The sequence below is a fragment of the Fistularia commersonii genome, chromosome 22 (genome assembly GCF_037954325.1).
Source record: "Fistularia commersonii isolate RoL2024-O1a breed Wild chromosome 22, RoL_Fcom_v1.0, whole genome shotgun sequence".
Taxonomy (NCBI): Eukaryota; Metazoa; Chordata; class Actinopteri; order Syngnathiformes; family Fistulariidae; genus Fistularia; species Fistularia commersonii.
The window spans coordinates 12,003,635-12,028,611 of record NC_141305.1 but is presented as its reverse complement, the minus strand read 5'-3'; the positions used below and the strand labels follow the sequence as shown (position 1 = coordinate 12,028,611).

General features: G+C 38.7%; 2 protein-coding genes across 2 annotated transcripts; both read left to right on the top strand.

Moving 5' to 3' along the window:
• The first annotated feature begins 751 nt into the window (after positions 1-751).
• vamp8 (vesicle-associated membrane protein 8 (endobrevin)) lies at positions 752-8,789 on the top strand. The gene is made up of 3 exons (XM_086169409.1): positions 752-993; positions 5,106-5,273; positions 6,610-8,789. The coding sequence occupies exons 1-3, from the start codon at positions 979-981 to the stop codon at positions 6,793-6,795; spliced, it is 369 nt and encodes a 122-aa protein (XP_086025535.1). The 5' UTR covers positions 752-978; the 3' UTR covers positions 6,796-8,789.
• Positions 8,790-14,052: 5,263 nt separating this feature from the next.
• Positions 14,053-21,332, top strand: LOC147221731 (ubiquitin-conjugating enzyme E2 G1-like). The gene is made up of 6 exons (XM_086169645.1): positions 14,053-14,219; positions 17,320-17,422; positions 17,598-17,695; positions 18,534-18,712; positions 18,812-18,919; positions 19,016-21,332. Exons 1-5 carry the CDS (start codon positions 14,177-14,179, stop codon positions 18,896-18,898), a joined length of 510 nt encoding a protein of 169 aa, XP_086025771.1. The 5' UTR covers positions 14,053-14,176; the 3' UTR covers positions 18,899-18,919; positions 19,016-21,332.
• The last annotated feature ends 3,645 nt before the right edge of the window (positions 21,333-24,977 follow it).

Below are 24,977 nucleotides of genomic sequence, written 5' to 3'. Positions count from 1 at the left end.
AAATAGAAATATATATTTTTAACAGGTGAAAGACTTTAAAAGTTTTAGAAAACTGGTTCAATACCAGTTATACATATTGCTTATTTTTGAATGTAATCTAGAAGAGAAGCCAAAAGATAAGGGACTTATTTCTTCTGTCAAAAACTCTTGGCGAGACTACCGCACAAAAGATTAACCTCTACACAAGTTCTGAAATCTAAATTAATCAGGTGTGGTTGCACTATGTGTGCTTTGCCTAATATCCCAACCTAATGATTTGTTTCTGGATTCTTGGAATATCATTAGATCTCATCCCACCTTTCGAGTTTTTATGCGCAATTATCAATTTATCACCTAAATTCGTCCCAAGGTTTAGCTGCAGTTTGGCTGTACTATTTAGAAGTATAGTTGTTGAGACATTTGCGCAAGAGATTTTCTATCATTTTCATAAACTAAGCAGTCAAATGACGAAAAGCTGGAGTATAACCCACGTGGTTTTTAAATTGTGATCATTTTTCTGAATCATCTCAGCCGTGAACTATGGAAAACACGTCAAACTAGATACTTGCAGCGATACCGGAAATGAACGTGAAAATGAAAAAGGGTCTCGTATTTGAATCATGATCTAATGAACTAAATTAGTTAAATTAGTTAACAGCTTACTTGTAAATGAATTGAGGTATATTGGATACAATGGCTTTAAGAGCAATTGGTTCATTTTAAACCTTTGCTTGTCAAGCAACAAACGAGGAATGTTAGTTTTCCAGAGGACGCTGGAGGAAGTGCGCATGCGTGTGGACAACGTTTACCTTGACAATTGAAGCGACAGAATTCACTAGGAAGAAGGAACGCAAAAAAAAAAACAACCAGGAAGTTAAACAGAGGACTCAACGTATTTTTTCGGCACGGTTCCAATCTGTGAAGTAGTGTTAAAAATATTCTTAAAGGATTGTTAACAGGCAGGATCGTTTCGGTAAACAACTCCAACGGTGGACGAAGATGGACATCGATCCGGTAGGTAATAATGTTTGACGCATGGGTTTTTATTTTTTATTTATTTTTTATTCTGTAATTGGAAAGGGTGACCTGCCTTGTCAATTATAGTTTGTACAAACATATGCACTTATGGAGGACATGAGTTACTTTTAATTTTAAGTCCGATAGTTTAGTTTTGACGGGTAACTTTCCAGTTTAGAGCGGAGGTAACAAGTGGAACAAGATGGAGTTCCACCTGTCTTGGGAGCCCCGACCGTCGTTCATCCCCGCAATGCAACCGAGTTGGCTCTTTAACTTACACTATTACAGATAATTTATGTTTCTCTAGTATTGTAGTGTGCTTTACTCTGCCCTAACTTTTTAAACATAATTATACCAAGTTTATATTTAATATTATATTTAATATAACGCTTGGTTGAAATAGGTCGAATGAAGACGTACCTAATGCTAAATGCTAGGAGCTAGCGCCCGGGAGGGAAAAGGTGACGCCAAAGCCGAATTCCAGAGGAAAAAAAACATTACATTTGGACAAACTCCCCTCATAAATCATTTTAATTAAGTTCTAGTGTACCCGGGTGTGAAAAAACAGAAAGTTGTACAAGCAGGACTGCACAAAAGTTGACTTTGGTCTAATTTGTTTGTTGATCCCCTCTTTATTTAGACATCTGTCCATGAGTTACCTCACAGAGTTAACAAATTAGAGGGATGTTTGGATAGTGCGACATTTACTTTCCTGACTGAACTGTAAAAAAACAAGAAAGTTATTGTCATTATTAACTCAAAACCCCTTGAGGTGGAATACCCCCCTCTATTTTTCTATTACTTCGTCTTGCTTTAGTCTTCTCTGCTTTTAATTCTGGCACAATTTCCTTCGGGATTAATAAAGTTGTTCTCATCTCATCTCATACGTACAGCCAGGAGACCTGTGCATGTTTCACTTTGTGAAAGGCAGAAACAAAAATATTTACCGTGCTTGATGCTTGATGTTCTGCATCTGGTTTGTTTATGCGCGGGCCAGCTAAATTGAACAAAATGAAAATTGCAATTTAAATATTTTGGCATTTTATTTCAACTTTTAAATCATTTGTGATCATAAAAATGTGCCAACATTATTTTGTATGTAATCATCCATATAAAATTAAACAAAAGGAAAAAATATGGATTTTCTAAATTCAAGATTGATCAAAAATACTTCTTAAAATATTTAAAGAAAATAGTTTGGCTGTGAAATGTCCAGATCTGGTCAAGCGGATGACTGACTTGTCCTGACTGCACCGGTTATCATTATCATTACCTCTTTTCAGTTCTCTCTGTTAAATTCATGTTTATCAAAAGCTGGAAGATTGATGTTTTTAATATTTGTCAAAAATGTGCTGTTTTATGTCATTTACATTGCAGTTCTTGTTCAGTCTGACATTTCTCTAGCGGTGGAGGGACTCCAAAGCTCAGTGAAGCTTTGTTTGTCTCAGTGGCAGTGGTAGTTTACTATATCAGTTGCATAACAAATCATTTTAGGCTGCAATTTGTTATCCAGAAATATCCATTCAGAATCACAGTATTATTTCAACCCATGCAGTTAGATGGGCTCCCAGTTGTGATGTGATTATGATGAGTATTCTAGGCAAGGAATGAATCCACGGTCGTCTGAGCTTGGTTCAGTTTTGCAGCATCCAGTAATGAGTATGTTACTGTCTGCGGTAAAGTTTGTTTGTTGTGCTAGCATTGTGTTGATGGCTGAGGGCCCGGCAGTGTTCAGTGCACCCTCTTAAAAAGACATAGGTAAAACAAAGCCTCAGGAGATCGAATAGTCTGAGCTTCAGTTCAGTGCTGTAGAAAACAGATAATTTTGACAGTTACTCAGACAATAAAGTTTGTTTTATGTGAAGAGACTGAAGTGCCCAACATCAGGTATCCTTTCTCCCTCCAGCAGTGTCTGTTAGCGCGCCTTTTACTGAAATTATTGATGAAATTGTATAAAAGTCACATAGATAAGAGATCCACCTTTGAAAATAAATATGCAGTAACCTGTTTTATTTTATTCCTGTAATGGTGCATAGGCATTGCTTTACTTCACAGATGGAGTCCTTTTCTATTTTTTCTATGGCTATATAGTACATATGTTGTTGCCAGATTATTCATGTGTGAAAATAATAATGTTTCGCTTGACACTGATCAAAGATGTGTCAGTGTGTGTCATCAGTAAGAAGAGCAGTCACTCACCAACATTCTCAGGAGCAGCCAGTATAGGAAACCCCAAGTAGACAGTCACGAGCCGAGTTAAAGCGGGGCGATACATTGCATCCACTCTCTATTCACTCTGTGTGTGGTGTTGTTTGTTCAGTTGTCATTTTCCCTTGAAAAACCAAAGTCACAGTCTTTCCTCAGCAAAGAAATATATATTTTGGATCAATTTCTCAGTACTGCTGATTAGTCTGTCAGTTTCAGTGAAAATTGACAATGTCTACCATTGAGTGGGCTACTTTGAGAGACCAACTTGTAAAGGGAAGGGGAAACAGGGAATACACTCATGGCAGGTTAGTCCAGGCTTCTGATGAATATGTCTTATAGATGTCATAATAAGTGGGAGATTTGAAACAGAAGTTAGTCTAGAGTTTTAGTAGGTGTGAAATAGATGATACTGCATTGACCAGCCATTAGAAAGGGAGGGAATGCAGTGAAGGAATGAAAACAATCAAAGGCTATAAAGGAACCTGAAAAATAAGGGTGGGGGAACAAGCAGAAGAGAACAGTGAATGACGCAGCAAAACCTGTGCTGTTTCCTAGAGACGTTTTGTTTGCAGGCTGGTGGAGGAGGCGCTTGAGATCAGTGAGCTTTTGTGTGCACACAGGCGCATGTGGGAACACACACACACACATATATTACACAGCATATATCTTTGCTTAAAATCTCTCCGAACTAAAGTGAGTACGGTCATAGACCGACTTCCTGCTGAATGCAGAAGCACAACAGGCCAGAGCTGTGACATGCAACAGAACAAGGGACCCAGAGGACTCAAAGAGCTGAAGTTTTGTACCCATTGTTTCCTTTTCCAAAGCTGATAATTTTTCCTTTTACCTTTTAAAGCCTCTGACTCATTGGGGTTGACGTCAAGTGTCTGATAGATCAGTCAGGCCAAATGGTAATTGGACCGGAGGAGAATATTTTGGGACTTTTTGTAGAAAGTACCTTTCTAACAAGGTGTATCAAATTGAAACAAAAAGTGTTGAATCTGAGATGCAAAAAAACACATTGGTGACTACTCTACAAGCATGTGCTGGCCACACATGAAAGAGTGAAAATCTACTAAGACCAGGCTTTGAGATAGTTGACATGTTGCCAGGGAGCGGCTCCAGATAGCTGACACCTATGTGCTACTTATTGTACTTTGTGACATTGAGAATGCTTTAGAACCATGGACACCAAGTATCATTCTCTAATATCCGTATGTCTAGTACATGTGGGATCCATACTATTACAGACATCTGCTTGAAATTATAAACGATCAGGCATTTGAAAGTTGACTAAGTTTCCTGTGAGGCTATATTTTATTGCTTAAAATATAATGACTTGCTGTTTTTTTTTTTAACTACAAAGCTGTAACAATTTCTCATTTGGTATGTGGAACCACAACCACATCAAAATTAAAATGCATTTGGTCTCTTATTTTCTCTATAATTGGTTATTGTATCCCTTTCAGTGTTTTGCATCCTTGTCCTTGACAGCTGTGTTTTGGGGCATGTTTTGGTTTAATATGTCTGCAAATCAGAGGTAGATATGTGTGGTCAGTTTCACTATTCACCATGTGACTGGGACCAGACTGGAAAGAAAGGTAAAATGAGAAATATGAACAAACAATAGAACAGGTTTAATATTTTATAGACTTAATACGCAGATCTATTGTTTCATGTGTATGCAGTGACATCATCATGTTGGATCGTTTGATTTTGGAGTGTCCTCATTTGGTTAGCACATGAAAAGGACACAGTCACGATTTCATCCCTTATTATGTTTGTCTTGGGATTTGCCAAGGATTTAAACTTTAACCAACCTTATTGTAATGTAAAGCAAAGCTCAAGTGTAGATTCTCCCTCCCACACTGCCTTTCCCTGCCCCTCTTTCCCCGTCCCAGGAGCGAGGAGGTGTGGAACTTGAGCCAGAGGCCAAAGACAAGGTGCAGAACTTGAGAGATCAGGTGGATGGAGTCAAAAACATCATGACGCAGAATGTGGACCGAATCTTGGCCCGAGGAGACAGGCTGGATGACCTCATGGGCAAGTCAGAGGACCTGCAAGCTGGGGTCAGTCAATTTCTCATTTTCTCATTTTTCAGAGGAATGATATGTGAGTGCTTGGGAATAAAGGAGGCTAATCTGCTGAGACTATATATATCACCAAAACCAGTGTCACTTAACACAAATGAACAAAACTCTGAATGAACGTTTTATCTTGTCTTTATCCCATTGTAGCTGATTTTCAAGTAACTAAATATCCCCATCAGCCATCCAGATCGTAGCTATGAAACTAGCAAACACATCCAGTTTTGCACTGTGATAAGCCAAGCTGTCTTCTAACATCCATCCATTATCTACTGCACGACCTACTCTTGGGGTCACAGGGGATGTTGGAGCCTATCCCAGCTGTTTTTGGGTGAGAGGCAGGGTGCACCAGTTGCCAGTCAATCACAGGGCCACATATATAAACAACCATTCACCCTCGCATTCACGCATAGGGACAATTCTTCCATTTTTTTCTAATTTACCTCCTGTATGTCTTTGGACTGTGGGAGAACAACCCACGGTCCAACCAGGGTCCTTCATGCTGTGAGGCAGAAGCGCTAACCGTTGCACCACCATGCTGCCAAGCCTTATAACATTTTGTATTCAAATTTCTCCAATACTAGACAAAGTATCATGAAGTATTTCATTTCAACCTTTTTTATTTTCTAAGGCACAGGGAATTTTAGGCCACCCCCAAATATGTTGCTACTTTTTTCAGTAATAGAAACAAAGTCATACTACTGGTTGAAATTCACAGCTCACAGTGCTCCTCTCTCCCGCGTGTAGAAAATCAATGTTATGCATTTGCTCAGCTACTCAAGCTAACAGATACAAGATCTTATTATAAGATACCCCCTCACACTATTTTAGCTTTTATTTCTCAGACTCAACAGATTTTTGAAGTGCTCTTGAATCTGACCTTTGATTGCTTGTTGGTTGCTGTCAATGAGGTATAGCTTAAAAAGAATGTCAAAAAATGCATAAAATGAAGTTTTCCAAAGCCCAATTTTGGCCTGAGCAGAATGTGTCCGATCCAAAAGCCACACTCGTGTCAGAACAGACCAGCACCTAGGTCCCCAGACACAGATTCACAAATACCACAGGTAATGGATTGTTTCTTCCACCTGTTTCGGAAATCAATGACACTGATCAATATTCGAAAAACGTTTACTTCCATCTATTGACATTGAACATCAGAATGGGGAAAAAAACAAAAAAGATATACCTAAATATGAAGTTTAGTGTTATGAACCTTTTTTTCAAAATTGAAAACAAAGCCCCCTACCCTGTCTAGTTATGATTGGTCTTCTCTTATGATGTCTGTATTATATTCTAAAGAGTCTCCATCTTTGCTCAGGCTCAACACTTCAAGCAGACGTCTCAGAAAGTGGCTCGGTCTTACTGGTGGAAGAACGTCAAGCTGGTGGTGGTCATCGTGGTGGTCGTCCTCATCATCGTCCTCATCATCATCCTACTGGCAAGCGGTGTCATCCCCGTCAGTGCTCCTGTGCCTCCCATTGTTAGTCCCACCAGAAACCCCTGAGAAAACAAACACGCACAATGTATATAAACAGACATACAAGTAGAAAATGTACATTACACAAATCAACAGACTTTAACAAATGGCTGCTCTCTCGTTTTCACACTGGCTAATTTCATTCAGATGTCTGAATCCAAGTATGTCCTGCTTTGGATTAGGAACTTTAAAAACACATCTCATAAAACTCTTTTCCAGATGCGTCAGTAGCGTTTGCGAGTTTTAAAAGAAAAGTCTTTGTTGTAAACGGACGTGGTTTTCATTTTCTTTTACCACTGACGAGTCAATAGACGCCTGCTTCACTGTGTGCCGTATGGAAATAATGAGTCATGCCTCTGTGGCCTCTTCCCAGACTGCCTTGAATGTTATCACTCATTTGCGAAGATGAAGAATGCCTTAAAATGCTTTAAATTTTGGCCCCATAAATTAGGACCACATTTATTTCCTCTATCGCTCAGTGAATTTAAGGAAAGGTGGAAGTGCCTCAAGGTTTGTTTTGTAAATTTAATTGTAATTAACCCTTTTCTTACACTGTCACTTAACATACTCCACTTGAACTTATTGATATCTTCGTGGTGCTTAAGGATTATGATTGAGAATTTTGCACACAGACAATATTGAAAGAGCCTATTGCTACAATTGGATTTGATTAGCCAATAACCGTGTCTAATGGCTGCTTCTGATGGTATAAGCAATGATTCAATGAATGTAAATAATCATGACAAATTTAACTTTAATATTCAGTGATCTCAACCATTTAATTCTAATTTGTAAACCATCATTATTGCACCTTTATGTTAACATATTTATGGACTTGAAGAACATCCACTGTCTTTTTATCCTTGTCTGGTGCAGGGGCACGGGGGTGGGGAGCATTTGGGAGATGTATCTTGATCTCTAATCATGATGCAGTAATTTGATTTCAGAATCACTATATTTAAATAATGATACTGAAAATGCCAGTAATTTATCACACATCCTTAGTGCTTCTCTACTTATAATGCATGCATATGTGAAAGTTCACTCGACTAATTCGTGTCGAAATTCAAAGAAAACCAAGTGCTAAGTAATGTGTGACCATCTGTTCGTGTCTTTTTTTTTTTTTTTTTTCCTATCAACATTTACATATACATCACAGCGGCGGGGCACAGGTTGCTCTTTTGTACTTAAACGCACAGCCTAACCAGTGTCTTTTAGGGACAGTTCACTTGAAAAGTTTCATCTGTACACTTTTGATTTGTAAAGAACAGCTTTGTTCTGGATTTCCAATTTTCAGAGACACAGGCTAATAGTTTCCCGCTTGTCTGAGTGAATTAAAGCAGCGGCTCAAGTAAAGAGTCAAATGACAATAACCACTCGGTTTTTGGAGACACAAAAGCCCCAGACTTTTAACTCTGTGATTTGATTATTTGAGTGAACAAGCAGACCTGCGGGGTCAGCTGTTGCACTTCCAGACCTAGGGGATCAGGCTTTTCCAGCAGAGCGGTGTCATTGTCACAGTCTCCCCCTTCATGTCACTATAAAAACTCTGCCCCCTCCCAGGTAACTCATCCAATTGAGCTGTAAATCTTCAGCACATTCCGGCCTCTTCTCTGGCTCAATGAAGCTATTTATTTTTATCACATTGTGCTTTTTTAAAGAATAATAATATAAGATTAAGTGACAGTAGTTGTATATGTATGACCTGATAATCCAAAACCTTCAGTATGTTACATCGACAACACTGCTGGTGGTCAGTCTTTAGCAGTCCTTCCCCCTTTTTACATCCCCCCTTGTGTTATTGAACTTTATCTCACTGTAGCTCCACACCCTCAGGCTGACTGTTCTTCTGTGTAAGTCCCAGATCATCTATGTCTTTATACTGGCTGCAGCTGCAGCACCTCATTCCTATCTTTAATGACCTTCAAATCATGGATCGGTTGACTGAGATCACACTCTCATGTTTTGGGATTGTAATGATTTTAATTATGTAATATAAATAATAAATTGTATTAATCTATGCTGCGTTGTCTGGGTTCGTATGTTCCTACACCATGTGGTAAATTGTCAAGAGAAGAAGCGGCAACGGTCAAAATGTTTTCCGGCCCTAAAAACCACAATAAAGTAAATATTCACGTTTCACCGAGGTCAAGACCTGTTGTAGATCTTGGGATTATTTCCTCCTCTAAACTTAAAGCCTGAAGAGGACTTCAGTTATACTTCTGTTCCCAAAAGGAAGTTTTCTTATTTTACAGGAGAATTTCAGTCATTTTGGTTATGGACTTGTCCAATGTTGACAGATGACATATCATTGTCAGTGGAAACATCGGAGGCCTACTGTGGTCTCATAATTTTTATTTAGCAAGAGACATCCGCAAGGTGAACAGAGGCAGATTTTAGAATTTAAACTTCAAGTATAAAGACTGTCATTTCTAACAAATTTCAGAGTTCCCCTCCTCCCCTCATAAAAGAGGTGGAAGGCACTATTAGAGTCACGAAACAATAAATGTTTGAAAGTGGTAATTTTCATCTTTTGATTCTCTGACTATTAGTGAAACATTTAGGACCTTTCATGAAAGCTTGCATCCATCTGTGCTGCAAGTAAATGTCTGACAGTTGGTGCGCAATTTTCTTTTCTTCAGTTCTTCACCCCACAATGTCCCCTATATCGAATGAGGTATGGTGCACTATTAGAGGTTTGGCTTATATCATAGGGCAGGTAGAATTCTAGGCTCAAATCTAGAAAATGAGTCCGCTTCTTGGGATATCAGAGTATCAGTGATAATCACAGAGGGATTCAATAAAATACTAGCATTCTTGCAAAAAGTACTACCAGGATATTAATGCATGGATTATCTAACATGTATGGTAAAGACAATGCATCATAGAACATTGGAATTCCTGTATAAGATTGAGTATTTCTGGAAATATTCCTAGTGAGGTCATGTAAAATGTAATAGATCAGATAAAGTCAAATTTCATTTGTATCGTGGCAAATCACAACAGTTACATCATGACATTTTCCATGTAGAACAGGTCTGGACCACGCTCTTTAAAATGACCAAGCACTTGGCAACAGTAGTGTAACCAAGGGTTTGTGGTTGCAAGAAGGCACTGTCTTTTTCCGGGCGGTGGAAGAAAGAAAAGTATCCCTTGGAGCTGTGTGATCTATGAACAGGTGAAAAGTTGATTTGAGGAATCCTGACACAGGAACTGCAGACTTAAAGTATTTTATATATTAGTTTTATCATAGCAGGTTAGACCTTATTATGGAGAGCAATAAACAGTTAATTTTCAAAATACAGATGAAATTTAGTATTATTCGGAGAGGTTAATTCCATACTTTTTTCAGCATCACAGCTCATACCGACCAATATTGTATCATTAATTGATTATCAATGAATCAATTTGGATCAATTCAACCTGGCTTTGGCAGACCATGCTCCCCTGTGGCCACGAGATGGCGCAAGTTAGCTGGTATTATGTTTTCGGGGCTATGACAGAAAAACAAAGGATTGATATCTTTAAGTGTTGCATAGATATTTTGTTTTGTTTTTGTATTTATCAAAAGTTTCTTGAAGGCCGGTTAAACATTAAAGTGAGTTACTTCTGCCTCGGGGGGCCACTAGCCAGTGTCTTTCTGAGCCGGCCCGAAGCCTGGATGAATGCGGAGGGTTGCATCAGGAGGGACATCCTGCGTAAAACTTGTTCCAAAACCAAATATGCAAATCAAATCTATTAATCTCATTCCGGATCGGTTGAGGCCGGGTTAACAAAGACCGCCATTGGTGCCGATAACCTACAGGGTACCAGAGGAAATTGGGTTACTATGGGTCGAAGAAGGAGAGGGGGACGATGTGTTTGGAAACAGAGAGAGAAGAGGAAAGGAAAGAGTCTGGGAGTGAGAGAAGGCACGCTGAATATTGAGACGATGACAGGAAAAGCTAGAGAGTTGGATGACATGATGCAGAGAAGGAAGGTGGATATAATGTGTGCGCAGGAGACTGGTTGGAAAGGTAGTAAGGCTCGAAGCTTGGGAGCAGGTTTTAAGTTGTACTATCAATGGTACTGATAGTGGCTATGCACCATGGGTAGGGTATGATTTATGGGAGAAGAATTTCCGTGATGCAGAATATCCCCAGAGATGAAAGAGTGGTAATTGGTGCAGACTTTAATGGGCATGTTGGTGCAGGCAATGGAGGGGATGAAGAAGTGATGGGCAGATTTGGTATACAGGATAGGAACGCAGAGGGACAAATGGTGGTAGATTTTGCAAAAAGGATGAAAACGTCTGTAGTGAACACTTTTTTCCAGAAAAGACAGGAACATAGGGTAACTTATAAGAGCAGGGGTAGGAGCACGCAAGTAGACTATATCTTGTATAGACGAGGTAACCTGAAAGAGATCAGTGACTGCAAAATAGTTGTAGATGAGAGTGTAGCCAGACAGCATAGGATGGTGGTTTGTAGGATGACTCTGGTGACAAGAAAGATGAAGAGGACAAAGGCGGAGCAGAGGACAAACTGGTGGAAGCTGAAAGGGGAGGAGTGTTGAATGGTTTTCAGGGAGGAGTTGAGAGGCTCTGGATGGTCAGAGAGAGCTTCCAGATAACTGGACAACTACAGCTAGTGTGCTCGGGGAAATAGGTCGGAGAGTGCTTGGTGTGTCATCTGGAAGGAAAGTAGAAATGGAGACTTGGTGATGGAATGTGGAAGCGGTGAAGAGATATTTCAGATATCCTGACTTGCATAAACAAGCTGGATTTTAAGGTACGTTTTAGCTGTAGTTTTCGCATGACATAATAAAGAAACATCAAAACAGTGCCATTGTCGAAAAGATGTTGCATACATTGAGGACAATATGTGGGTAATGTAGTTTTACAGCAATTAAATTGGTAAAACTCGTGACAAGAATCTTTCGGCGCAGACTTCGATTGTTCTGTCCAGACTCAAAGCATGCACCATTGAGTTGTTTGTCTGAAACGACTACTTTTCAAAGTGCCGGGCAAACTCCTTATATTTTTCAGACTGGATGAATAACAACATTCTTAGTGCTATATTACAGCATATTGTTGAGGCGAGGTAGTGGTGGCGACCCCTCGGGAACCGCGTTGGGCCTTCCTCGTCCGGATCTCCTGGCCGATGGTGGATGAGGTCTGGATTATCAGAGGTTAGTTTGTAGCTACAGGGAGCGCAGAGAAACAGAAACAGAGACTGTATCTGATTTTCTTCTAGCAAGACTCCCATGATTGGTTATAGTGAGTCTCTCTTATACAAAGGTTTAATCAGTACAGGCATTGAAAAGTATGATGTTTCCCACAAAACAGGTGTGGAAACAGATAAAAAGTGAGACAGAAGGTATCTTCAAGGCCGCCGCAGGACCGTGAGAGCGTCAATGGGCTCGTGTCTCATGGGAAGGAAATGGAAAAGTACAGAAATGGGGGGAATGTATCAGAGAGAAGTAGAAAAGTACAGGGAATGTCAGAAAATAGAATGGTAACGGTAAGAAAATGCTGCACCGGTTACCAAATAAATCATAATTTTCTGTTATATGACTGTATAGACGTGGCACCTTGCATATCGAGCACGGCTAACCCTGTAGATTTGTTTACTGTTATTATCAATTTTCTTCCCTTGGGTATATCACAACATCCGATTACAACGAATATTAATATTGCAGCAAGTCACAAATGTTGGGGTTTATGTTGATGCTTGTTTTCTTTGACTTTGCTGGGAACGATGTGGGTGTGGCTCTGGGTGAGGTTTTGTTTTTTTTTACGTGGAATTGAGCGGGAACGGTTAGTTGCATTGCAGGCTCATGTGGCGCGGCCGTGGCTGACAACAGCTATTGCTCATCAAACAGACGTTTTACCGTCACCCGGGTGTTTCCCTGACTAAAACGCTACAATATAACACATCCAATCGTCAAGGCCCATCGTCCGATAGTCGGGCCCCGATGACCGAAAAGACCCCCAAGCCAGTTATTTAACCGCAGTTGGTTCCTTTGACAAGGATGCTTGTGCAGTTTATTCATGGCCTGTGTAAAGCTTCCTTTTTCTGCTGCGTTGTTAGGAATGAACGTACAGCATTTGTCGCCGAACACAGCACAAACACCTGCCGAGACATTCAATAAGATCCCCGCGTCGCGGTTTAGAAGCTATAGTACAGAATCCAATTCCGGTAGACAAGTTTGTCTTCCGAGTCTTGAGGGTTGCGGCGTTTCTTTGGCTTCTTGTTTCACTGAGAAAAGGTTTTCCCATCATTATCCCGAATGGCGATAGCTGGTTATTGGAAGGGGGGATTATTCGTATTTCCGCAAGCACTGATGGTAATAATTCAATCCATTTTCGTATACTGCTCATCATAGCTTTGGTGGGTCTAGATTTAATGGTTCGATTCATTCTTTCCACTACCACAGCACTTTGAGGGTGTTATAGGATATGTAGGTCCCACTTGATGCGTGTAGCTTTACACATCTGCGGAGTTACTTGTGGTACGAACTTCTTGATTTTGCATATTTCCAAAAATATTGGAAAAATATGACATTTCTTTTCTCTACTCCCCTAGGGATTTCAATTCGGAATGAAAAAGAAAATCTTTAATCATTCTTACAGCTGATATATTTGCGATGTTCAATCAGCAAAGAAGAATAGCAAGAAATATCTATACAAAAATCATATAAGTGTAATGAAGATATTTAAAAACCAAAACATTACAGCGCTTAACAGCAAATATTTTTACACTGAAGTCTTAGAGCCACCCAGTGGGCAATACGGTTAATGTTTTTATTTGTTGTTTAGAGAGCTCAGAATTTCTTAGTTCAGTGAGTGCATTTAATGTTCGCTCGAAAAGCAGAAGATCCACGTGAAATCCAAGGTTTGCAATTGAAACCTGCAGTTTAACTTTGGGTTGTGTTCTAGTTGCTCATCTCTGCATTCACTGGTAAATACACAAACTAAAAAGGGGATAAGATAATGAGACCCTGCCTAAAATGTAATTTCTCTGTATTTTTTCAACACTTAATGATATCTGTTAAACTTTACATGCAAATTGCATGCTCTCCAAGGGGATTGTGGCGGAACCCCAGCATCCTTTGCGAGGGATGATGACTGGCAGGAGCTTCTTGTGGTTCTGTGTTGGAGAAATTCAATGTTGAATAGATGTAAAATGTCGTGTTGATATTGCATTTTAAAAGGACATCGGATATAACACTGCAAAAGGTTACTGGTAGCAATAAAACGTGCGCATGCGCACACGATCTACATTGGACACGCGTGCGCAGATCCGAAGCCTCAGCTGAACCTTGTGTCAAAACACAGAGGGAAATCAGCAGCAAATCGGGCTTAGCTGTTTGTTTTTCGGAGAGTAACGTTTCAGTCCTCTCAGAATTCATTTCACATTCACGTACCATGACCGAACAATCAGCATTACTTCTTCGAAAACAACTGGCAGGTAATATGACCACTGCACTACACATGCGATATTTAAACTACTTAGCCACCAGCTAACATTAGCTCTTTTTCTGAGCTACGCAAAGGCATGTTTACGCCGAAGGAGTGAGCGGCATAATGGTCCGGATAATAGCCTCGACCCGTTATGTAGCCGAGCGGGTTTGATCAACCGTTACATTGTGACGTTATGACCGCTTATTTCGAATTGTACATGCTTCTTTTATCGTCATTAGAGAACAAACACCGAATAGCATCTATAGCCTCGCTAGCGAGCTAGCAAGTTCGACATTAACGTTAGTTAGCTGATGGAACAAAGGAATAATCAGTACATAGGTCGGCCGGCTCCTATTACTTTAGCTTAGCTAATGAACGGTACTTAAACCACAGCCCACTCATACAAATAAAGCTTTCATCGGAGAGATGGGGGAGATCGAATTTTACCAAAAACGCCATTCGGTTAAATGAGCTGAATCGTCGTTACTTGTGTGCGGTATATGGTGCGGAACGTCCCAATCACCCAACCGGTTAAAGTTATTGTTGTGAAGATAATCGCGTTGACTACGCGGTTATAGCGTCGTTTACGCCGCGTGGATGTCCGTGGAGGGACACGCATGCTTGATGACAGTCCCGTGAAACACTTGGAACATCTTCCTCTTGTTGATGAGGACACCGAGTCCTGTCATTATAGTCCTTAGCACGTTTGTGTAACATTGTGTAAAGGCTAATCAGTCATTGATAAGCAGGTATTTGGGTAGAAATGGCATTCACAATGCTCTCAATACAGCATGCTGTTTGGTGACAACATATCTCTCTATGTCTGGTTTGCCATGGAAAACCACAGATTCGCAACACATGGTGCTCCTCGTTCATGTTCATAATCGATGAAGTGCTCTGTACAAACTAGTATCTTCTTTTCCTTTTGGCTGTTGCCTTAAGGAAGCCACGTCGACTCCCTATCCTCTGCATCCTCTCCCTGCACACCAACTAACTTAATGTCCTCTTTTACCTTGTACAAACCCGTCTTCCTCTTCTTCTTCAACCCACAGTAGCCCAATTTACGCCAGTTCCCTGTAGATCATCAGTTCCGATGGCGATCGTTGTAAAACCAGGGCCTTAACGTATCTGGTATGGAAGTCATAGGTTTGATTCACATATTTACTTAGGCACAGCCTTGACACAAACCTCTGCATTTATCTGGGCTTGGGACCAGCTTAAGGAGGGCACTCGCTTGTAAACCCATGGGGTGCATTTTTTTACACACTGGTATGCTTTCATTCAACGTTTGCTTCTTGTCCTGATTGACACATTGCCAGTGATTTTTATTTTTTGTAACTGCTGTATCATTTTTTTTTTTGCTAGAAAGCATTGTATTGCCATTTTTACCCATTTTTTTATTTTTTCACTGTTTTTAGGTAAAAAAACAAACATCTTTGGTATGTTGTCGTAATCTTGGAGTCTTGAAGAAATATCTAATGACAAAGGGATTTGGCAAAATATGCTTTGTCTCAAAAAGACATTGGAGACAATGATCCATGGCAGTTTTTGGCATATAAAAATACAGTTATATAATTGAATGTGTACGTATATATATATAATACCTACCGCTCATCTGTTCAAAAGTCAGCCGCTCATAGAAATTTAGTTGTCAAATGATATATTCTCTGTCTGAACACTGAGCTATAAATATATTACTGCAGTGTTACTCATTACAGCCAGTGACTGTTTACTAGACTCTTCCAGAGTTATCATGGTGTAGAAGCCAGAACAAAACAAACACTGCTTGCGTTTAACTGAACTGGTCATGCAAAATGTGTCTTGGTTTCCCTGTGTGTCGGCTCCAATGAGGCTCCCCTGAATTACAAGCTCAGCTGCAGTAGTTACCTTTCATATCAGCCTTGAAGAGTTTGGGAAGTTCGGGTTGGATCAAATAGCCACCAATCAAATCTGAATTCAGCAGACAATCTTGGTCAGTAAATTGACAATAAGTACATTTCTCATCAGGTGTCATTTGGCACCGTGATCTTTGAAAATTTCAAACAGACACAAATGTGACTTTGCTGTCAAATATACAGGGGAATTCTTTTGGAAATGCAGAATCTTGCCAGGTAAAAGCATTGAACAAACGTATTAAGTCAATAAGAAAGTTTTTCAGGCACACCTACTTACTGACTTGGCTCTTACACTTCCTTGATATTAACCTCAAGGTTTTAAATATGAAAACAGATGAATTCATATCTTCACAGCAATTTGTTCATATGATATGTTTGACCGTTATTAGGGTTTTGTATTTTGTTGTTTTGAATGTTTTAATCAGCTGCGCCACGTTCTGCTGTAAATGAAGAAAAATTGCAATAGCAGTTGAACGCAAAGGCAAAGAGAGACATTTAAGTTTCATTGTCAAAGAAGCTACTGTGGTAAAACCATCTTAGACGCAGACTTTACATGTTGACTGCACCGTGACTTAACTTCCTGTAAAAGATGCTTGCATCGTATTTATTGCGGTTGGCTTTTTTTTTTAGCCCATATTTGAAATGGCATGAAATCCTCCCTCTGCTTATAAACCTGTCTTATGCATCTGTCTTACCTGAACAACAATCAAGTGTGCAACTCTATCCCACCATTTGGCCATTGATCCAAGAGACCTGTCGCTTTCGGGCAGGGGTCATGGATAAAAGTGTTTGTGTGTCAGCAGGATCATACATGAAATCCAGGGCAGGGGGTTTACAGATCACTTAACAGAGATATTCCTTTGAAAAAAAATATCCATTGGATTTGTCTGGTGCCAATAATGAAGTAGATGTGTTTAAATACACATAAATGTACAGAGCATAATATGTTTGCTAAAATGATGGTGGCGAGGCAGGGGGTTAATAAAAACATGAATAAATAAATGCCTTTTCAAAATGAATTAGGGAACAAATGGAAAAGCAAATAAATTTGACACCAAATAACTCGATACAGAGGCAGATGGTGAAATAAATGAATCTGCACATCACATTCAATATTTTAACCAATACTTACATTTGTTTTAATCTTATTTTGTTATGTCATCAATATGTTTGTTGCTATATTGATAAAGTTCTTTTTTTTTCTTTTTCCAGAACTTAACAAAAACCCAGTGGAGGGCTTTTCAGCAGGTCTGATTGATGATGATGACATCTACAAGTGGGAAGTTGTTATCATCGGTCCACAAGATACACTTTTGTAAGTGAGGACTGATTTAGATATCTTCTAGGCCTGATTAATTTTTCCTCCAAACAAAATGTATGTGCATAATAGGAGTTTCATCTCCATGTTATTATAATTATTTTTTCCATAATTTCTCACTTTATCCTTGCTCTCTTTTTGTTTTTTTTTTGTTTGTTTTTTTGTGTTGCAGTGAAGGAGGATTTTTCAAAGCATACCTAACCTTTCCCTATGATTATCCGCTGCGGCCTCCAAAGATGAAGTTCATAACTGAAATCTGGCACCCGAACGGTAAACACAAACCCTTCATCTTCAAATCTCCGGTGCCTCCTCCTGGCCTGGAAGTATGTTTCAAGTTGATGCATTTTGCATATTTTTTTGTGTGACAGCAATGTTAATACAGGATTTGTTATTGAATGTAATAACTGTTAATACATTCACAGATATTTTAGAAATATTACATCTTCCTCTCTGAAGCGTCACTTTTAATTTTGTAGTTAATTGTCTAATTTATTTACTCTTAGCATTACTTTCCCCTTTGATCATATGTTTCTAATTTTGTTTTGGCTCATTTTGATAAGTACACTCTCATTTTGATTTACAATTTTACAGTCTTTCAGTTGCAGAGATGAAGATGTTGAGGTTCTCTTTGGGAGTGACCAGGGTGGATAGGATCAGGAATGAGTCTATCAGAGGAACAGCACATGTTAGATGTTTTGGAGAGAAGGTCAGAGAAGCCAGACTGAGATGGTTCGGTCATGTACAAAGGGATAGTGAATATATTGGTAGACGGATGCTGGAGTTGGAGCTGCCAGGCCAGAGGTCTCGAGGAAGACCAAAGAGAAGATTTATGCACATAGTCAGAGAGGATATGACGGTAGTTGGTGTGAGAGAGGAGGATACAGAGAAGAGGGTTAGATGAAGAAAGTTGATTCGCTGTAGCGAACCCTTAAGGGAAAAGCCGAAAGAAGAAGAAGAAAAGTCTTTCAGTTCGTTTAAGTCTAACTAAGACGTGGATGATGTTATTTATTTTTTAAAGTTGCTTTTTTTCCACATCGGCGTTTTCTCAGTTCATGTTTTTAGGTGCATCGTGTTTTGCGTAACATTTGTCTTTACCGATCTTCCGCAGTTGCAAAAAACGGGGACGTGTGCATCTCAATTCTACACGAGCCTGGGGAGGATAAGTTTGGTTATGAAAAGCCCGAAGAGCGCTGGCTTCCCATCCACACAGTTGAGACAATCATGATCAGCGTCATTTCAATGTTGGCCGACCCCAACAGTGATTCACCAGCCAATGTAGACGCTGCGGTGAGTGGTGATCTTTTTTTTTTTTGTGCTACCATTACTTTGTTTTTTCCGTTTAAAATAGTGGATTTCCACTCATAAGTGTCTGGTTGGTTTCTGTAGAAAGAGTGGAGGGAGGACCCGAACGGCGAATTCAAGAGGAAAGTGGCTCGTTGCGTAAGAAAAAGTCAAGAGATGGCATTCGATTAGGAGTCAGAAGAAAATTCCAGGGTAAGTACAAGGAATCAGACTTAAGTCGCCTCACAAATGAAATTTTGCCTGTGGACACTTATTTTTTCTTTTTTTCTTTTCTTTTTTTTTTTCCAGTTTTTAAGGAAATGCCTTCAGAGGGGAAAAAAAAAATCAGTGAAAGGCTTTTGCAACCCTTGTTTTGCCAGTCAAAGGAATTGGTTGGCTTTCAACCTCGTTTCTGTGAACGGTTGTCATTTTCCGCAAGACGAGCCAACTCTAGAGCCCTACCAGCGATATTCACCTGTTTCCTACCTGGAATTGTATATTTAATTTTATTTATTTTGAGAAATTAATGATGTAAGATATGTCACTACTGTAAATTAACTTGCTTTTTTATCTGCTGCTGAACAGTTTCTACTTTATACCAGGTTTCTTATGCAATTTAGTGGTCAAGATTGTGTAAAACAAAACCAAGCCTGTTACCTTTTGGCCATTACTCGTTCTCCCTCCTGCTTCCTCATCACCAGATCAATGGATGACCCAGCAAACTTTTGTCAATAGATGTGATTATTTTCAGCACTGTAATTCAATCACTGTTGCCTTTTGTTGGCATCACTTCCTCACAGTCTTTGTGATTTTCGAATGGACACTTCAGCAAGGTTTTGGGGCACTTGAGAAACATTTTCGTAGTCCTTTCCTCTCCGAGAAATGGTGATTTCCTGCTGTTGCTGGTGTATGTTTGTCGAATGTGGAACCATGACTCTCAAACCTGCATGATCCCCTCAGGCTCTCTGTATTGTTGCCAGCTGTGGATGTATATTGAATGGCTTCCTCAGTGTTTTGAGAGTTATCGTTTTATGATACACTGACATGCACATGCATGACTTATGTGAACAGGAGATTCGTGCCATTTTCTCAGGATTAAATAACTTAATCTCAATCATCAACCCGTAGTATAGACCTCTTAATATTCCTTCCCCTTAATGCGTGGCCTTTCCTGGTCAATGAAGATGTCTAGTAACCACCACAGCGGTTCATGTCTTTCACTATTAATTAATAAACAACCAAAAATTGTCTGTGAAAATAGCCGAAGCTGTGATTACTCTGTCTGTGTGCTGGTTAAGTGGCATCTGAACTTACCTCAGTTTGAAAGGCTGACGATTTCAAGGAGGATTTGAGTTGTAAGGCTTGTTACTCTCATAACAGGGGAAATTTTAGGGGGTGCGTTGTAGAATTAGGCAAGACCTTTTTTTTTTTCTTTGTGGTGATATTTGGCTTTCTTTCCATCAGTGTGCGGGTAAAAATTCACTTGTGGGTTTAGACTGAGGACTTTGGGTAGATCGTAAAGCTTAATTTTATGAACATCTTGAGTTTTTGCTGGTGCATATTTTAGCCAACATGTATCATGTTTAAGTATCCCTATATTTGGTTTATAATTATTTACACACATTAAACTTAACCCAACAGTCTGTGAAGTGTGAAAAGTGTTCTCTTTTAAAAAGAATACAATCCTGCATCTAGGGCTGGGCAATCTATTGATAGGGGTCATCAGGGTGACAACGCATCGTGGATTTTTTTTAAAATAGAAAATTGCGAAACAGAATTGCACTTTTTACAGGCCCGTATCAAACGTGAATCAGTGTTTGGTAAATATCTTTTGTTTTTGATTTTTACTTTCTTGAATGTTTTCAAAGTCTTCAGCAACTAGTTTCCTTTTACGAAATCTTTAATTGTATAAAAAGTAATCATGGACACCTTTAAATGACCAAGACTTTATTTGAAGAATCATGTCAAGTAAATGAATTAATAGAAGCAAGAAATACATGACTGACTGATGTGTTCAAACAAAGCTAAAAGCCTTCTCATGTACGTTTCTGACTTCAGTCCCCCCCCCCCCCCAAAAAAAATATCGCCCAGCCTTACTTGCATCAAGGTTTTATTCTGTAAAAATTCACAGTCATGTTTGGGCGGGGTCTGGAAATCTGACATCTGTTCATTTCTTCAGCAATGATGCAGAATATAAAGCCATGAAATAAGTATATTTTGAATTAAAATGTTGTCATACACAAATGGTCTATGGCATCGAAAGAGAACTGAGAGAGCTTTGGCTAATCGGGTGTGAAGGAGCTGGATATGTTGAAAAGGGTGGTTATTGCATTCTGGTTGAATGTGATGTGTACAGTCAGTAGACTTGATGATCACATAACTGCTGTCAACATTACCTTTTTAAGTCTAAATTTTCTAACCTACCGTGACCTCCTCTGACCGGTGTTCACTGTATTTGCACAGATTCAGTGCGTTTTGAAATGTCATTAAGCAATACGCTCTGAAAATGGTGTGTCCAGGTATTTCATCCTAACGCCATTATTTGTTTCTTGGTTGTTGTTTTTTTTCCATTTTGTGTCAATGCAATGTATATTGGACATGATGCTCAATAAAGTGTGTAAACAAAGAGGACTTCTGTGTTCAACATTTTTGATGGGAATATGCCCAAGGTTTATGTTTACTAGATGTCTCTGCTCCATCACTGCCAGCTTGAGAACGGTGTAGGATTTCAGGATTGGCTCCGTTTCAGGTGTTTCTGGCTGTCTGATGGAGACATCCGTGCCCTCTCTGATGTGTTCATAGGAAATATTTAAATTCCCAGTCATGTAACCAGCAAGCAGAAAAGGTGTTCTTATTGATGAACACGCGCGGCTTATTTTATTAGAAGGCAATCTAAACGAGGAAAGGCCCCAGCAGAAAGACGTTTGATTTTTTGAAGGTAATTTCAAATGATAGGAGGAGTCATATGATTGTTTAAACCCTTATGTTTTTATTGAACAAATCCAATTTCGGTCAATTATATCTAATGATTTATCTCCGGTTTGGTAAAAGTAGAGCTTAGTTTAGAACAATAAGCCTTTTATGACAGTTTGTTATATTTTACAGTAATGTTTCACATAATTTCTTTTACAAGTACAAGATCATTACAGGTCTCATCACAAGTATTGGTGGAAGATCCTCAGCTGGAACCAAATACACCTGAGCAGTTGAAGTAACCACCTCTGTGATGTCATAACGGCAGAGTGACTTTACCTTTACAGATTCTGTGTTGCTCACAGATTAAACACATCCGACTGTGTATAAACTCTCACTTGGCTGTCATGTGTCCTGGAAACTTCAATTTGGCTGACTACTGGTTTCCTTAAGTACTGGTCACTGCTCAAGCCTTGTATTTGCTTTTACAGCCTTTTACAGCTATTTGACATCTCCATGATACTACAATATGTTGATTTATTCCGTGCCACATAGTTACTGAAAACACAAAAAAGAAACAAATAAGTCATGGCTAACAATAAATCTGGTGAAAAAAAAACATGTGTAACAACATGGTACAGATATAATAGGCAACGAATGAAAACAAGTAATAGCTGACACGGAAGTAGAGCCATCAACATTGCTGGTTTGATTCCCAGTTCCTCCTAGTGTGTTGAAGTGTGATTGAGCAAGACACTGAATGGGTTAATTGCGGAGACTGAATTTCCTCACGGGGGATTAATATAGTATACATCAACACCACAAATATTAATGTGAGGTAATGTTGCCCACTGCAAAGGAATAAAAGTGGGAAAATTCAAGTGAACAAAGAAAAACATGATTTGCCATTTTTACCAAATATCTGAGAAAATAACATGCCTGTGATTATTGATTATGCTCTATATATGCAGCCTGATGAACATGCAACTGTGCCATTACACCTATGCCTTTTGTCAACAGGACAGGCATGTTTACTGACACACACTGACATATTCTCTGTCTGTTGTTTGCCCTCTTCTTACAAGTAACCTCAAGGTAAGTCAGATAACCAGAATTTGTTACCTAACCTTGTCAAAAGTTATTTGTTGTCAGTATTTAACGAAACAAAGGTTAAATTTAACGAGAACCCAATTTGTCAAGGTTGCAGCCATTTTTTGTACATGTATAAATTCTGTGTTGTCTACTGTATAGTTACTATTGACACAGAACTGTAGGTTTATTTTAACTCCTTGCAGTGTAATTGAGTGGAAGAAGGGTAATGTCATAAATCATAAATAGGACAAATGTAAATAATTTTACACTCTATGAATATTTGCAAATACAATAAGCAGAAAATACCCACAGAGAGCCAGAAAATTACCAGAAAAGATAAAAGACCAATACCTTCAAAATGAGCAAAATAAAATAGCATAGCAAACTATCTAAACATTAGCGAGTTAGTTTGCTAATTTTCACATTAGCTACCGGGAAGCTTTGGATCCTAAAGCTTGCCAATAACTAAAATAAGAAAAAACAAGAAATCAATTCATAATCAGGAAAATGTTGCAGAAAGAGATAAAGTTACGAGCATTTATATACAGTGTATTAAAATATTAATAAGAGGTAAAATTTGTAAAACACTGACCCCGTTTTTTTTTTGTTTTTTTTTTTTTGCTGAGGAACAATAAACATCTTTTCGGTTCATTATGCATCCTCAAGAAATACGTGGCAGATCCCCAATTTGTCACGTACAATTCGTCACATCGCCACAGTACATCCAATGCTTACAGCGAGACAGAGACAATGTCTTAACAGTGTGTTGCAACATTGCCACTACTGTTTACTGCAGTATCTTGATGAGGCTGAGAATAGAGCTGCACTATCACAAGGTACTGCAAAAAAAAAAAAAAAAAAAAAAAGGGCAATTTAAAAAGATTGATTTAATAACCAGAATAGCAATCATTAGCCTTGTAAACATTATACCTCCCCTTATACATGCTACCAATCAATTTTCTAATAAATTCTAGTGGCAAATTTTCCCACAGTGACGAGATTTTCTCTTTTAACTCGACAATATTTTTAGGATGTAATTTCATCAATTCTTTTTTAATATTCATTTTCAATATTAATTTATCATGATGTAATCTTTAGAGGAACAGTTCATTACATATAAAGATTTGTATAATTTGCCTGTTTACCTCCTTCACATTAAGGCAAGGGAAAAATTTGGACTTCTTGTTACTTATAGCTAATGATTTTACTTGTCCGGCCCGCTTGATATCAAATTAGGCCGTATGTGGCCCCCGGACCGAAATGAGTTTGACATCCCTGCTGTAAACCATAAATACAGAGCATGAATTGATGTCAAGTTGTCGATCACAATCAGTTCACATTAAAAGTGTTGTTGTATCTAATATCGTCACCCTCTTAAAATAATCGCCTAAGTCATTTTTTCAGATTTTTCAGGAAACACAAAAAAACCGAACCATTTGACACTCTTGACATAGGCAATTTCTACTGAAGGGGTAGAATGGCACAAACTGTTTAATTGAGGATGTAGGCAATTTTGGCAGAGGTGATCAGCATCATGAGGAGATGATTTAGGCAAAAAAAAAAAACATTTTTGTAAAAAAATGTCTTATGCGATTATTTTAAGAGGGTGACGATATGTGTTGCATATCGGATGAGTCATGAAATAAACAGCTCTTCTGTTGTGTTCTTGTTCAATGAGTAACATTGCATTGAAACAAGGATCTCAACCTGAAAGGTATATTTCAATTATTTACATTCGCCTCACTTAAGATTACATATCAGATCCTTCATCAATAAACAGAGATGGATTTATTCATACACGCCTTGCTTGGATATCTTTCTCTTTTGCTGTTGTTCAAAATGTATGTATATCAAATTATCTATTTACATCTTTATTACATGGAGACCTATTCTTTTTATTCTTCCTTGATTTTTTTTTCTATAAATTACACTTCTACAGTATGAGATAATATTTTTTTAAACAAAAAAAAAAATCTTGTTTTTTTTTTCCACTTAATAGCGTAAATGATAAAACGAAACAAAAAATCAACAAATAAGTGCAACAGAATCAGTGTTACGGTCCTACCGTAGTAGGAGGAAAACTGTGCCTGTTAAATTAACTTTTTAAAAAGCCCATATATATTTCGATAACATTGAAAAAATAAGTGTGCCAATATCCAATGTATTTTCGTTTTTTTCTTTTAACTTTATACCTTTATTTATTTAAAATTAGCATACGTCAATCCAAACTTCAGCCCGCGAGCTTCACTGTCATTGTCCATCCAAA